The sequence below is a fragment of the Schistocerca serialis genome, chromosome 4 (assembly GCF_023864345.2).
Source record: "Schistocerca serialis cubense isolate TAMUIC-IGC-003099 chromosome 4, iqSchSeri2.2, whole genome shotgun sequence".
Taxonomy (NCBI): Eukaryota; Metazoa; Arthropoda; class Insecta; order Orthoptera; family Acrididae; genus Schistocerca; species Schistocerca serialis.
The window spans coordinates 713,986,425-714,001,124 of NC_064641.1; the positions used below are offsets into that span (position 1 = coordinate 713,986,425).

Below are 14,700 nucleotides of genomic sequence, written 5' to 3' on the forward strand. Positions count from 1 at the left end.
TAAGCCCTATAATTTTCTCCTTTTACAATTTTAGATCGAAGATGCAGCTGTTAACTTGTTTAACAAAAATCTTTTTTACAACCTCGTGGATTTTTTTGGCCATGTTCGCTATCTGGGAAAGATTTTCATGTAATTCAAACTCTAGTTAAAATTTAATTTCCTGTACAATCATATTTTTTTGTTTTCAGGAAATAATATTTTCCAAATTTAACATTAGACCGTCCTATACTGCTTGTACTATTTCGAAAAATCACACTTTATACAGTTAATGCTTTTAACGAAGAAGCAAGCTTTATTCTAACTTCAGTGTCGTGAAAACCAAACTTAATACTATCATCTTTTTTCTCATTTTGGCGGAAACAAAATTTGTGTTGTCTTTTTCTTTAACTTCTTCTTTCATTTTGGTAGGCAGTAACAAACACACGAAAAACAGCAATACCGCTGTGAAGTCTTTACTACTATCTAAACGATCTGAAATCGTAGTTATTCGCCCTTGATATTGTGATGGAGGCGTGTTGCAACTTCCAGGCACGTATGGTGGAACAGAGAGGATCAAGTTCCCATTAACTCTTTCCGTCTGCCACGTTCAATGAAAGGTGGCATACTTTCCTCAAAAACACCGCGCTTGATGGGACATTAAACTCGAGTTCCTCTCGCTGGTAGTGGCTGCGTGTGCCTGTTGCAGTGGTCCTCCTCAGCGATATTCTAAATTATTTTTGTTGTTACTGACTAGTGGCACACGTTTGGCAAAGTGAATGCCACCGAAAACACACACTTTATGCTATTTACATATATATTTATTAACTTTTTTATCCCAGTGAACACTTAGTCTTAGTGCGGAAATAAACTGTACATTGGCGTAAATCTTAGTGGGGAAATAAATTGTACATTGCAGTTAGTCAATTAGATTAGGTTGTAGACAATTGCCTCGTGATTCCAAGTTCAGAGTAGCGTCTCCTATTCATAAATTATAATTACTCCATGCAGAACCTGGTGTTCCATGAAACAGGTGTTCCTGTTGATCGGATAAAAATGTCTTCCATACGTCTGGTACTCCCAATAAACTCTCCCTCTAATTTGACAATTAGGAATCGCAGGGGAGACATATTAGCGGAATGAAGCTCTGAGGTTTTACGTAAAGCGTTCTTGACGAGACAGAGCTATCAAGGATCTGGCCCCTGTCCGACATGTTATTTTATTTTAAGAGGAAAGTTCAACATTTCAACATTTCCCCCTTTATGGAGTATTCAATTAGAATAAGGAGTCGCAGATGGCGAAGCGGACCTACAACATTCAGTATTTTACGGCATAGAAGAACTGTATTAAGACAACGAGAAAGTTAGAGGTATCCTTAAGATGACGTCATGAACTAAAAAAAAACGTCAAATGAGCTATAAACTCAAGTACGACTAAAATGGAGGAAGAAATCGGCAGTGTTCTAGTTTAGAAAACGATAGAGATGTTCTAATGAAGTCAGTCGTGGAAACCCTTCGCAATCGTAACCAGGATGCAGAGGGATATTTGAACATCATTCCTCCCGAATACAGTGCCATTTTATGCAGCCCTGTAGTGATATTAGGGGAGAATTGGCTTTACGTTTTTATTTTTGTAAAATCTCGCACTATGTAGGTAAAATCTCTGATAAAATTAACCAAATTTTCACGAAAAGTAATGTGAGTATACCATTTCGTATAGAGAATGATGTGAGGCGTAAACTTCAAAATATCTTGGAAGAGAAGTTGATATATGATCAAGCAAATATATACAAGGTTAATTGTGAACAATGTGAGAAGCGGGACAAACAGGTAGGAACTTAATGATTAGATTTCATGTACATTCCAGCCATTCTGGTTCCTCAGCCTTAGGAGCACATGTGAAATCATGTGTACGCATTGCTGCTAATATAGAAAATGATATGAAATTAATACTCAAAATTGATACATGTATAGGTATGAACTTACTAGAAGATATTTTTTATAATACAAAATGACACCCTGACAATATTTTAAATGAGGCAAAGAAACTGAAGAACAAACCTTTTTAGAGAACTTCATGATGTCTTATATTCTACATCTTTCTTATCTTCATGCCAGAAGTGTGCTACTTAGGTAATTCTGGTTATTACTCCTATGATCCTCAATAAACAGTACCCTATGATTGTCCAAATGAGTAAGATGATACTTATATATCTTACGAGAGACTAATAGAGCCTGAGGTCTAGACTGTTCTATACCAGAGGTCTAGATTGTGTGCTGTACCTATATTTCGTGTTCTTTTGACACAGACATGAGGTATAGTTTTTGTAATTTTTGTTTTTTTATTACTTTTGGCATATAATTGGTCTTGTATTCAGCGGGATAGTTAATTCTATTTACTCTTGACATAACTTCACACTCTACGTTTTATTGATGTAATTTATTATCGTTATGTATAGTACAAATCTGTTACTATGAGATCATCCTTACAATGTAAAGATTTCCCATATATACATAAGTACTGTGCTGTCTTGTATTAGTAAATTAAATGTGACATGGTAACAAGTTCTTCACATAAAGTTATATAAGGGCAGTTATTATCAGTAAATTTTAACTGAGATATTTGTATGACCTAACTCATTATGGACTGTAGAGAGGATGTATTCTCGTCTGTCGTATCTATATAAGATAATTACTTATGAGAGGCAATCTTTAAGAGATATTTTTCATTGTGCCGTTTCTTATGGCCACTATGTGTCTTCTTACTGTTAACAACACAGACGCATTGTAAATATTAGTCGCATATTCTTTCGGAGATAGACGTTCATGGTATACATTTTATTGATAGTTGACAATATTCAGTGTTTAAGTGCAAATATTGAGATCATTGGTACTTTAATATGTACCTACTTCAGTGTGTTAATTGTTTTTTCTCTGTGTCTAAGAGTCTTCCCACAAACACAGCTCACATAATTTACTATCTGAAGTTTTCTGCATGGTCGTAACTGCACCACTCAGTACACTATGTCTGTCAGTATAGACTAAAAGTTTTGCGTCCATGTATCCACTCTTCAACACCTGACCTGCCGCCCAGAGGAAAATAAGCATTCATGGCTTGTTCTTGCCACATGTACTCAGAAATACCTAAAAACATTCTGCTCGTAACAGCTATAATTATTAGTCTGCAGATGAAGTAAATACTGGTCTAATGTGTTCATTAGATTACGAAATGAGACACTCAAAGTAGTCCATGAGTTTTGCTGTTTGAGAAGCAAAAATACTGATGATGATCGAAGTAGGAAGGATATAAAACGTAGACTGGCAATTCCAAGAAAAGCGTTTCTGAAGAAGAGAAATTTGTTAACATCGATTGTGTATTTAAGTGTCTGGAAGTCCCTTCTAAAAGTATTTGTATGTAGTGTAGCCACATATGGAAGTGAAACAAGACGATAAACAGTTTAGAGAAGCAGAGAATAGAAGCTTTTAAAATGTGGTGCTACAGAAGAATGCTGAAGATTAGATGGATAGATCATGTAACTAGTGAGGACGTACTGAATAGAATTGGGCAGAGAAGAAATTTGTGGTACAACCGGACTAAAAGAAGGGATCGGTTGGCAGGACACATTTTAAGACATCAAGGGATCACAAATTTAGTACTGGAGGGAAGCTTGGGGGGGGGCGGGGGGAATAGTAGAAGGAGATCAAGAGATGAGTACAGTAAGCAGATTCAGAGGGATGTAGGTTGCAGTAGTTGCTCGCAGATGAAGAGGCTTCCACAGGATAGAGTAGCATGGAGAGCTGCATCAGACCAGTCTTTGGATTGAAGACAACAACGACGACGACGACAACAACAACAACAACACCAACAACATCCTCAGTTGCCAATAAAAATATCTGCACTTATGGCCCTAACATCCTGTATATGACACAAATCGACTCCTGAAAGATGATCTTTGCACTGTAAGACATCTAGAGTCTGACACATGTTTAAATTATTTGACATACACGTATCAGGAGAGATCATTCCTCGTATATTGCGTTAATGATCGTTCCGTTTCATATCAATGAAACTAGTTTTGTGCTGGTATCGAAATCATGGCGTGTTATACGTGTGTCGGTAAACATTTTATCACTGTGATGGTTTTCAATTCATCCAGTTGGAAGCTGAATTGCAAATCCGTGTAATGTAGCCTGCATCTTACTTGTAAGTACTTAGACATGTTTACCTTGATCAGCTGGACAGCTTACTTGTTTTATCCTGTGTATAAATTGTTTATTTGTTTTTGTTGATATAGTCTTCCGTGAAGACGGTCACTATGACCGAAACAGGTAGAAAATAAATAATATATCTGTACAGCTGACTGCAAACACGCAGTTCTTAAAATTCCTGACAGCTGTATCGAGTCATCTCATGAAACAGTTACTTTTGTAAAGGTTTGACTTAAGGTTAGCCAGTATGGTCTTTGAACTCCAGGCATTATGATTATAGCCATGACACTCAAAGATAGACTCCAACTAGGCGTTTTACTTTTCTTCGACTTTCCTGATTTCAACCGAATTTTAAAATCATGTATACTCAGACTCTGAAGTCCAGAACTTCATTAGTATTGGAGTTTTGAATTTTTAATATGATTTAATAGTAGTTTTTAGGTATATTCACATATTCCAACAGTTCTGTGCATTCATTTTATGAGAAATTTTATTAATGTACTTCCAGTATTTTTTCCAGTTTCGAACTTACATTTTCTTTAATTATCGGTACATAAATGTGATAATGAAAAAGTCAAACTATATTTTCGACAATGTTAATGCATAGAAGTATGCAAATGCCTCATACTACTTCCCGAAATATGTCACTGAGACTAGTTCATATTAGCGATAAAATGTTGGGACTGAACTTAGAAAAACAAACTTACAGGAAATGAATGTTAAAATTTTATTAAAAAAAATGAATGTTAGTACGATACACATACCCCTTAAAATTCACCACTACAATGCGTTTTTCTTACTTGCTCCAGCAGGTCTTCTTCGTCTTGCAATCTGAAGATCAGAGTAGCCTTTTTCTTGAATTTTCCCTACTTCAGCCAGCGTCTTGTGGACTGTTTGATCCGTCGTTGATCCATAGATAAGCAAATGTTCTTCGGGGAGGGAGATAAAGGAGTGCTGTGACTCCTGCTGTCTTCAGTCTTCAAAACATACCATACTCAACTGAGAACAACACCCAAAATATCTTTTTCGCGGGGGGGGGGGGGGGGGGGGGGGGGAGGGTTTGGGCGGTGGAAGACATCTGGGCCAGATGACACTGGGCAAACCTTTATTTTCACTTGGTGCCTTGTCATTATTAGTGCATCTTGCTAGTAGTGTATCAGGTGCAAATCTCTGATAGACAGATACTGTCTTGACCTCTTTAGCAGCTGGCAGTGTTTCACGGGTGCAGTCCATATGTCGAATATTTCGTAGACGTACTTGTAATTCTAATGCATCCAAATCATTTTGTGACCTTAGAGTCAACACTCGAAAGATGTTAAATAACCACTAAAATATTCTTGAAAAAAATTTAGGGTGAAGTGTCCCCTTAAGCAGCTGGGTTAGACAATAGCCTATGTTGGTAATATTACTCTGTTTAATCCGGTTTTTTTTTTTTAGTTGTCTCAAATCCTCTCGTTCGCTTAAGGAAGATAATAAAAATACGTTTTTAATATTCAAAGCCATGTTGCGCTATCATTTGAAGTTCACATACAATTGTACATTTATGGGTAGCTAATTCAAAGATAAAAGAGAGAGACAGGGGATGCAACTTGCAGTAGGACTATGTCTAGAAAGGTAAGTTCCGGTGAAGAACTTATTTATACTGAAAATAATTTACTTACCATTATAGTTATATTTTCGATTATTTACTTTGGCTTAATTGTAGTATATTCAGATCTATAACTAAACCATAAAACAGAAAATACTATTTAAGTTAACTGCAACAAAAAAAGTAAAACTTCATGACTGAAAATGAAGCTCGCACAGTACCCAGTAGTTTACACTCGAACTAAATTTTAGTTGTAGTAACATTCAGATCGCTGATTATCTAGGTGGACGGTAACAGCCTTGCCGCAGTGGCTACACCGGTTCCCGTGAGATCACCGAAGTTAAGCGCTGTCGGGCGTGATCGGCACTTGGATGGGTGACCATCCAGGCCGCCATGCGTTGTGGCCGTTTTTCGGGGTGCGTTCAGCCTCGTGATGCCAATTGAGGAGCTGCTCGACCGAACTGTAGCGGCTTCGGTCAAGAATACCATCATAACGACTGGGTTAGCGGTATGCTGACCCCACGCCCCTCCTATCCGCATCCTCCACTGAGGATGATACGGCGGTCGGATGGTACCGGTAGGCCACTCGTGGCCTGAAGACGGAATGATTATCTAGGTGGAAGTGGCGTTCGACCAGCAGTGTGGAGGAAACTATCTTCAAGTACTCAGCTGCGATATAAATCATCCAATGTATTGGGCAGCTGGGATTATGGACAACCATCAGGTGTGTGATGGAATGGTGACAATGAAAATTTGCGCCGGACTGGGACTCGAATGCAGATTTCCCATTTAGCGCGAGCGGTCGCCTTACCATTTGGCTATTCGAGCACGACTCGCGACCAGACTCAAACACTTCCATCCGTCGTCAACCATGTGTCTACATCCTGCAGTCGTACACCCATTACGTGTATTCCCGTACAGGGGAGACATTTTACTTGAAAGTCTCTTGCCCGGTGTTAGGCATATCCGAAGGAAATTTGCATCGTATTTATGGATAACACGGGCACTGCAATACCGTATTTATTCACCAAAACGATATATGTCGTTTACAACTACTCCAGTGTTGTTATTAAAGAATCAACCAGTTTATTCACAAAATCAGCAATAAAATAACCAGTCGGCTCTAGTGCATGTTGGCATGCCTGACGTAGTCAAAAGCTATGCAGAATGTCCCGTTGCGTGTTGATGGTGTAAGAATGAAAGGTACTATGCACTCACTTTAACATGGTCGATTTTAGTTAGGGGTGCGAGGAGCGTTAGAAGCAAGGTGTGCCCCCACGTATTGACTCTTAAAGGTGGGGAAGAATGGTGCGAAGGCTGCTAGCCCGGTACTCTCGCCCAGTGAACTCACCATATAGGTGCTTTGAGTTTCGTAGCGAACGTCTGCGGCAACAGAGGTGACGTGTGGAGGTTACAAATATTTAAACGTTCCGTGTAATCGAAACTGAAACAGAAATCATATTGAGGTGTGACAGTTTCAGTAATCGTATTTACTGGTACAAAATATGTACCAGCTCAATGAAATACAGCCTTGAAAATAGGTAATATAGAGATAATGAACACCAATGTTTTACGCGTGAGGATAGCAGCTGCCCCACACAGAAAACAGTCCTTTTTATATCATAACTAAGAGAGTCAGGAAGCAACATAACGCATCATTCTGTGCCTTTATCGACATTCCATTTACGTTATCTGTAGGACGTTCGTGTAACGCATAGAACATCTCAAGTGACTCCCGCTCTCATACGTTAACCACAACATCAAATTTCGCCCCTTAGTCATCAGTGGCATATTTCTTCTCTAGCAGTCGCGCTCTTCCTGTTTGACCCAATCTCCTGTCAGTTTCACTGCTTCTCGCTCATGTGCTATGCTTGTTTAATTAGTTTCGAAGTATGCCATTTCTCGAATACTTTGTGGATCTCCGTGGCAGGGAATTTGTGAAAGTTTCGTAACGCAGTATATTCCTTAATTGTGGCCTCATATCCTAAATGAATCTTCGTGTGTTACAGACCATGCGTGGGACGTCATCACTGAAATCGCCACTGAGCTGCTGGAGACCTACAACGTGGAGAAAGATCAGGTAAAACGGTCTATCTGACCTATTCTCATGCTACAGCTAATATCCGGGATGTATAGTTTACGGTACCACATTGTATCTATCTTTTTTATTTTTTATCAAGTTCATTTACTTGATTTTCTTTACCACATTTACTTATTCATTAATTGCTTGTTCACTGAATTTTGATTTGACAATAATAGCTAAAAATAGCTGCTAGTCATTATGGAAAGAAAGAACAGCAAAATACGACAGGGTGATATATAAGACTGAAGTCTATTGTTTGTATCATAAAGCCTGCTTCCAGAAGAATTGACTCATGTGCTAGGACAAAGAAACTTCATTTGCCAAAAGATGGTTACTATGCCCGTCAGCTAACGTTGTTACCAACTACATTAAATACATTACTTATCATCGGCCTATAACTGGTACAAATACTACCAGAAATATCACCGCCTCTCTATTGGAATTGAAAATATGTTCTTAGTTATCGTCACTAAACTAAGCAGACCCCTTTCAATCCTCTCCTAAGTAAAAGTTACTGGCCTTACCGTCTGCTCTAAAGAGGTTTCAATGAGTGGTAGTAACACACGCTGACCTAACGATCATCACAGTTGACCATGCATATTCTGCGAGCGTTGTGAAAACGATCAAGGATGGACACCGCTAATCATAACTTTGGAGACTGTATCGATTAGCGAATGCGATATAGGAAATGTGACGGTTCCTACAATTAGGTAACAAACGGAAAACGTGACTTCGATTTAAATGGTGCAACAGAAACAACTTCCGCATTTGAAAGGAAAATTCCCATTATTTGGTGGTTAATGAAATTGAACGAAAGAGAAATTAAGTTTCTTATTCAGTAATTTAAAAAATTCTTAAATACACCTATTTCACACACTGTGAAACGTAACATCGCTGAAGTGGGTGTCGTTAATGACAAATGTTTGAAGTATTTCCTAAGAGCGCTTCATGGCTGTGGGCGTCATTATGAGCAGAATGGTTGTGACTAGTTGCGCTGCACCATTTTATTGTTTTGTAGCATATGTGGGCCTTGCATCGCTTCTTGTACGATGCTTCACAGTCTGTTTCCAGCCCCAAGAGGAATCAAAGAATATATTAGCATTTTATCGCAAATACTTCGTAATAAGAAACATTTGAAAAATTGTTGGTTCGCACAGAGAGATACATGCAGTAGTCTGTCCTATGAATCAGTCATGATCTAACAGAGCAGGAACTACTCTTAATTAATGGTAATGGTGCACATGTGGCCAGCATCACGTTATGTATCATGGGTTGTGGATTAAAAGTGTAGGTCTCAGTGTCTTACTTTTCTGTCGTAGTCTTATAATTTAAAACATCCCTGAAGAAAATCGGCGCATATTCTGCGATGAAGAGTTTATGCAGGTCATAAGTAATACATTCCTCCAATTTCTATGTACAGATTCCGGCCATATCCAGTAAACGCCTCTCCCTTCTTCGTTAATCTACAATTTATCCGCTGCCCCGTTCCTAATGATGTCGACAGAGCGGGAGGTGAAAGGTTTCAATTGCCCACTTCCGCAGACAGCCACGTTCCCCGAGAAACAGCTGTGGAACACAGTAGCAGAAAACCTAGAACTTTACCTGCCGCCTATGCGGTGTCGGCCGACTCGGGATTAATCCATTTCGAAACCTGGTGGTGAATGACGTTTCCACTGCCAGTATTTGGCTTACAGTGGAAGAAGAGAGGGTGGTATAAAGTTCGTTATCAGCAGTCTTTGTACCAACGTCCTGGGTTAAATTTAAACTTGTCTGCAACGAGGGCATTTGGCACTGTTGATGGTGATCCATTCGTCGGACGGGGGCGGTAAGCTCGGTGGTCCCTTTTGTGTTATTCGAGAGGAGCAGGATATGCGTTTCACCCCCTCCCTTATCTCACAAATATTAATGGTTGGACGAACGTCTAGTGGTAATTTTGTTTACGGGCCACTGATTAGAGTTGTAATTAGAACTCAGAGAATAAAGATAGATAAACGAATAACATCTTGTCCTCATAATGTAAAACAATTAAAGCAATAGCTGATATATTCTACGTCACAGATCATTCAGGAAGTCGGCAGCAGCTCGCGCCCGTCTCGCAGGTCTGGCTGGTCTGGCACTGCAGTCACGTGGCCTTAATCCCACCTTATGTGCTCAAGAACCTTCCTCGTGAATCAGTCCGTCTATTAGTGAAAACAATATCAAAATCCTCACAGTAGCGCCTGAGATTAGCCTTTATATAGAGACAGCAAGACGAAGCAGGGGGCTTTGAATTATAAGCATATTTCAAAAAATTTACGTGGAATGCAGTGTGTACATAAAGTTCGGCAACACTTTCAATTATTTATTGCACAAGAACGAAACATTGTACAGATGTCATACATATTGCATTTTGAAGAGAAACACTGAAAGTTTTTTTTAAAAAAAAACATTCGATATGCGAACCATGAGTGACCCAGTAGACGTCAGTACCCATCCCAGCATGCCATCATTGACTGTGGCAGTCGCTTCCCGTAGTCTCTCCCGGAGCTCTGCTACATCACGTGGTAGAGGCGGTACCTACACCAGATCTTTAATGTGTTCCCACAGAAAAAATTCAAACGGAGTGAGGTCTGGTGATTGGGGAGGCCATTTCATGAAACAACTGTCTCCTTCTGCAGCATGGTCGATCCACCGATGCGGCAGCTCCGTGTTCAGGTACCCACGAATTTGTTGTGCCAGTGGTAAATGGCCATCCTTGTTGGTGGCTTCTTACCGTACTTCGTTCTAAACATTCGTTGAACAGCTATAGCACACGAACTCCAACGCACTGAAAGCTCGCTCCGCACCTGAACTCGTCATGTTGACGACTAGCGCTGACTATCGGAAAATTACCAAAGTACGCTGTGGCGGTACATATGAAAAAAACTTTCAGGGTTTCTCTTCAAAATGACATATGTACGATATCTTTACAATGGTTGGTTCTTATGTAATAAATAATTGAAAGTATTCCCAGACTTCATGTACACCCTGTATTAATAAATTATACACACAAGCCTTGCTCATGAATCAGTCTACATAACAGTGAAAACTGTATCAAAATCACTACAGTAGTTACAGAGATTCAGATTCATCTACAGACAGAAAAATGTTATGAAGAACTTTAATTTATATACTGGATGATTCGGCTACTCTTACCTATGGGTTTTATGCAACCCACAATGCCTTCAGTAACCCCCATGAGATATTCATATTCTCTCGCTAGCCAAGTGCAAACTATAAGTCCTACAGAAAAATGAACGGGACGTTTTGTGCGAAATTTAACTTAGGGTAGTTAAATTTTGTACTGGGATACATTGTCACTGGAAGCCACAGTTTTCGAGTTATTTAAGAAAAACGCATTTGAAGGTCGCTTTTGTAAGTTTTTCATTAATAATTCAACATCTACAATCTCTAGCAAAAACGGATCCCAGTACGAAATTTAACTACATTAAATTTCTTAGATAAAGGTTCTGTTCATTTGTTCTGTAGGGCTAATAGTCTGCATGTAGCGACGGAGAGAGTATGAAAATCAAGCACGGTATTTGAGGACATAGCGAGTTGCATAAAAGCTATAGGTAGGGTCAGCTGAATCACGCTCTAAGTATAGATGGATAGAAGGGGAAGCAGTTACACTCAAACGAGACAGATGGGAGACAGAAAGAAATCTTCTTATTATTTCAAAAGTGATCTCCATAATTGTTAATACATTTATCTCACCCTGCGACAAGACGATCAGTGCCTTCAAGGAAAAACGTTTGTGAACTTGCAGATGCTGTTGCACTAAAAATTGTTTGTTATTGCCTACTAAACCATGATTATACCCAGGCATACACCTCTTTGTCCGAAGTAAATCGATGGCCACGAACGTCTTTCTTCAGGGCTCCAGAAATATGGAAATCGTGGACCATGCTTAAGGGCACCCAAGCGAAGCATCTGCATCATAGTAGAATTAACCTTGGTGACATGTGGGACTGCGTGATGAAGCAGACAGCAATAGTTACTAATATTGTCATATGACTAATATTGTCATATGGTATGTACCCGTGGTCTAGGGAGCCGACACGGTAGCTCAGCGTGTTCGGTCAGAGGGTTTAGCTATCTCTGTAATAAAAAAACTGATTGAACGGTTCAACGAACAACTTCAACAGGTGTCATGAGACGTCCGCCCCGATCATATACAACGAACAAAATAGAACAAAATGAGATCAACAAAGAATTAAAAAAAAAGGGGTAGCGTCTTTGATTCATAATCAAAACGTCTTCGGTCCCGGGTTCGATCCCCGCCACTGCCAAAATTTTGATAAATAATCAGCATTGGCGGCCGAAGACTTCCAGCATAAGAACTCAGCCTCATTCTGCCAACGGTCTTGGCAAAGAGGGCGGAGGAGTGGATAGAGATTCAGGGCACTCTCTTGTCCTAGGGGTGGGAAATTGCCCCTAAAGGCGGAAGAATCAGCAATGATCAACGACATAAGGATGCAGAAGGCAATGGAAACCACTGCATTAAAGACACGTAACGTGTATTCTCAGGACATGTGGCCTGTATTTGAAGAAGTGTCACGATGATCTCTCCATTGCCAAAAGATTCCGGAATAGTCCCCCATTCGGATCTCCGGGAGGGGACTGCCAAGGGGGAGGTTACCATGAGAAAAAGATTGAATAATAAACGAAAGGATAACGTTCTACGAGTCGGGGCGTGGAATGTCAGAAGCTTGAACGTGGTAGGGAAACTAGAAAATCTGAAAAGGGAAACGCAAAGGCTCAATCTAAATATACTAGGGGTCAGTGAAGTGAAGTGGAAGGAAGACAAGGATTTCTGGTCAGATGAGTATCGGGTAATATCAACAGCAGCAGAAAATGGTATAACAGGTGTAGGATTCGTTATGAATAGGAAGGTAGGGCAGAGGGTGTGTTACTGTGAACAGTTCAGTGACCGGGTTGTTCTAATCAGAATCAACAGCAGACCAACACCGACAACGATAGTTCAGGTATACATGCCGACGTCGCAAGCTGAAGATGAACAGATAGAGAAAGTGAATGAGGATATTGAAAGGGTAATGCAGTATGTAAAGGGGGACGAAAATCTATTAGTCATGGGCGACTGGAATGCAGTTGTAGGGGAAGGAGTAGAAGAAAAGGTTACAGGAGAATATGGGCTTGGGACAAGGAATGAAAGAGGAGAAAGACTAATTGAGTTCTGTAAGAAGTTTCAGCTAGTAGTAGTGAATACCCTGTTCAAGAATCACAAGAGGAGGAGGTATACTTGGAAAAGGCCGGGAGATACGGGAAGATTTCAATTAGATTACATCATGGTCAGACAGAGATTCCGAAATCAGATACTGGATTGTAAGGCGTACCCAGGAGCAGATATAGACTCAGATCACAATATAGTAGTGATGAAGAGTAGGCTGAAGTTCAAGACATTAGTCAGGAAGAATCAATACGCAAAGAAGTGGGATACGGAAGTACTAAGGAATGACGAGATACGTTTGAAGTTCTCTAACGCTATAGATACAGCAATAAGGAACAGCGCAGTAGGCAGTACAGTTGAAGAGGAATGGACATCTCTAAAATGGGCCATCACAGAAATTGGGAAGGAAAACATAGGTACAAAGAAGGTAAATGCGAAGAAACCGTGGGTAACAGAAGAAATACTTCAGTTGATTGATGAAAGGAGGAAGTACAAACATGTTCCGGGAAAATCAGGAATACAGAAATACAAGTCCCTGAGGAATGAAATAAATAGGAGAACAGACTCAGCATACAGGAAAGTCAAAACAACCTTTGGTGACATTAAAAGCAACGGTGGTAACATTAGGAGTGCAACGGGAATTCCACTGTTAAATGCAGAGGAGACAGCAGATAGGTGGAAAGAATACATTGAAAGCCTCTATGAGGGTGAAAATTTGGCAGATGTGATAGAAGAAGAAACAGGAGTCGGTTTAGAAGAGATAGGGGATCCAGCATTAGAATCGGAATTTAAAAGAGCCTTGGAGGACTTACGGCCAAATAAGGCAGAAGGGATGGATAACATTCCATCAGAATTTCTAAAATCATTGGGGGAAGTGGCAACAAAACGACTATTCACGTTGGTGTGTAGAATATATAAGTCTGGCGACATACCATCTGACTTTCGGAAAAGCATCATCCACACAATTCCGAAGACGGCAAGAGCTGACAAGTGCGAGAATTATCGCACAATCAGCTTAGCAGCTCATGCATCGAAGCTGCTTACAAGAATAATATACAGAAGAATGGAAAAGAAAATTGAGAATGCGCTAGGTGACGATCAATTTGGCTTTAGGAAAAGTAAAGGGACGCGAAAGGCAATTCTGACATTACGGTTAATAATGGAAGCAAGGCTAAAGAAAAATCAAGACACTTTCATAGGATTTGTCAACCTGGAAAAAGCGTTCGACAATATAAAATGGTGCAAGCTGTTCGAGATTCTGAAAAAAGTAGGGGTAAGCTACAGGGAGAGACGGGTCATATACAATATGTACAACAACCAAGAGGGAATAATAAGAGTGAACGATCAAGAACGAAGTACTCGTATTAAGAAGGGTGTAAGACAAGGCTGTAGCCTTTCGCCCCTACAATCTGTACATCGAGGAAGCAATGATGGAAATAAAAGAAAGGTTCAGGAGTGGAATTAAAATACAAGGTGAAAGGATATCAATGATACGATTCGCTGATGACATTGCTATCCTGAGTGAAAGTGAAGAAGAATTAAATGATCTGCTGAACGGAATGAACAGTCTAATGAGTACACAGTATGGTTTGAGAGTAAATCGGAGAAAGACGAAGGTAATGAGAAGTAGTAGAAA

At 39.8% G+C, this 14,700-nt stretch overlaps 1 protein-coding gene across 1 annotated transcript in view; it reads left to right on the plus strand.

Moving 5' to 3' along the window:
- Positions 1 to 14,700, plus strand: part of LOC126474871 (tyrosine decarboxylase-like) — a 167,448-nt gene that overhangs the window by 145,035 nt on the left and 7,713 nt on the right. Inside the window, exon 8 of the mRNA XM_050102353.1 lies at positions 7,782 to 7,852. Within this exon, the coding sequence (XP_049958310.1) occupies positions 7,782 to 7,852 (71 nt within the window). The remainder of the gene's footprint in view (positions 1 to 7,781; positions 7,853 to 14,700) is intronic.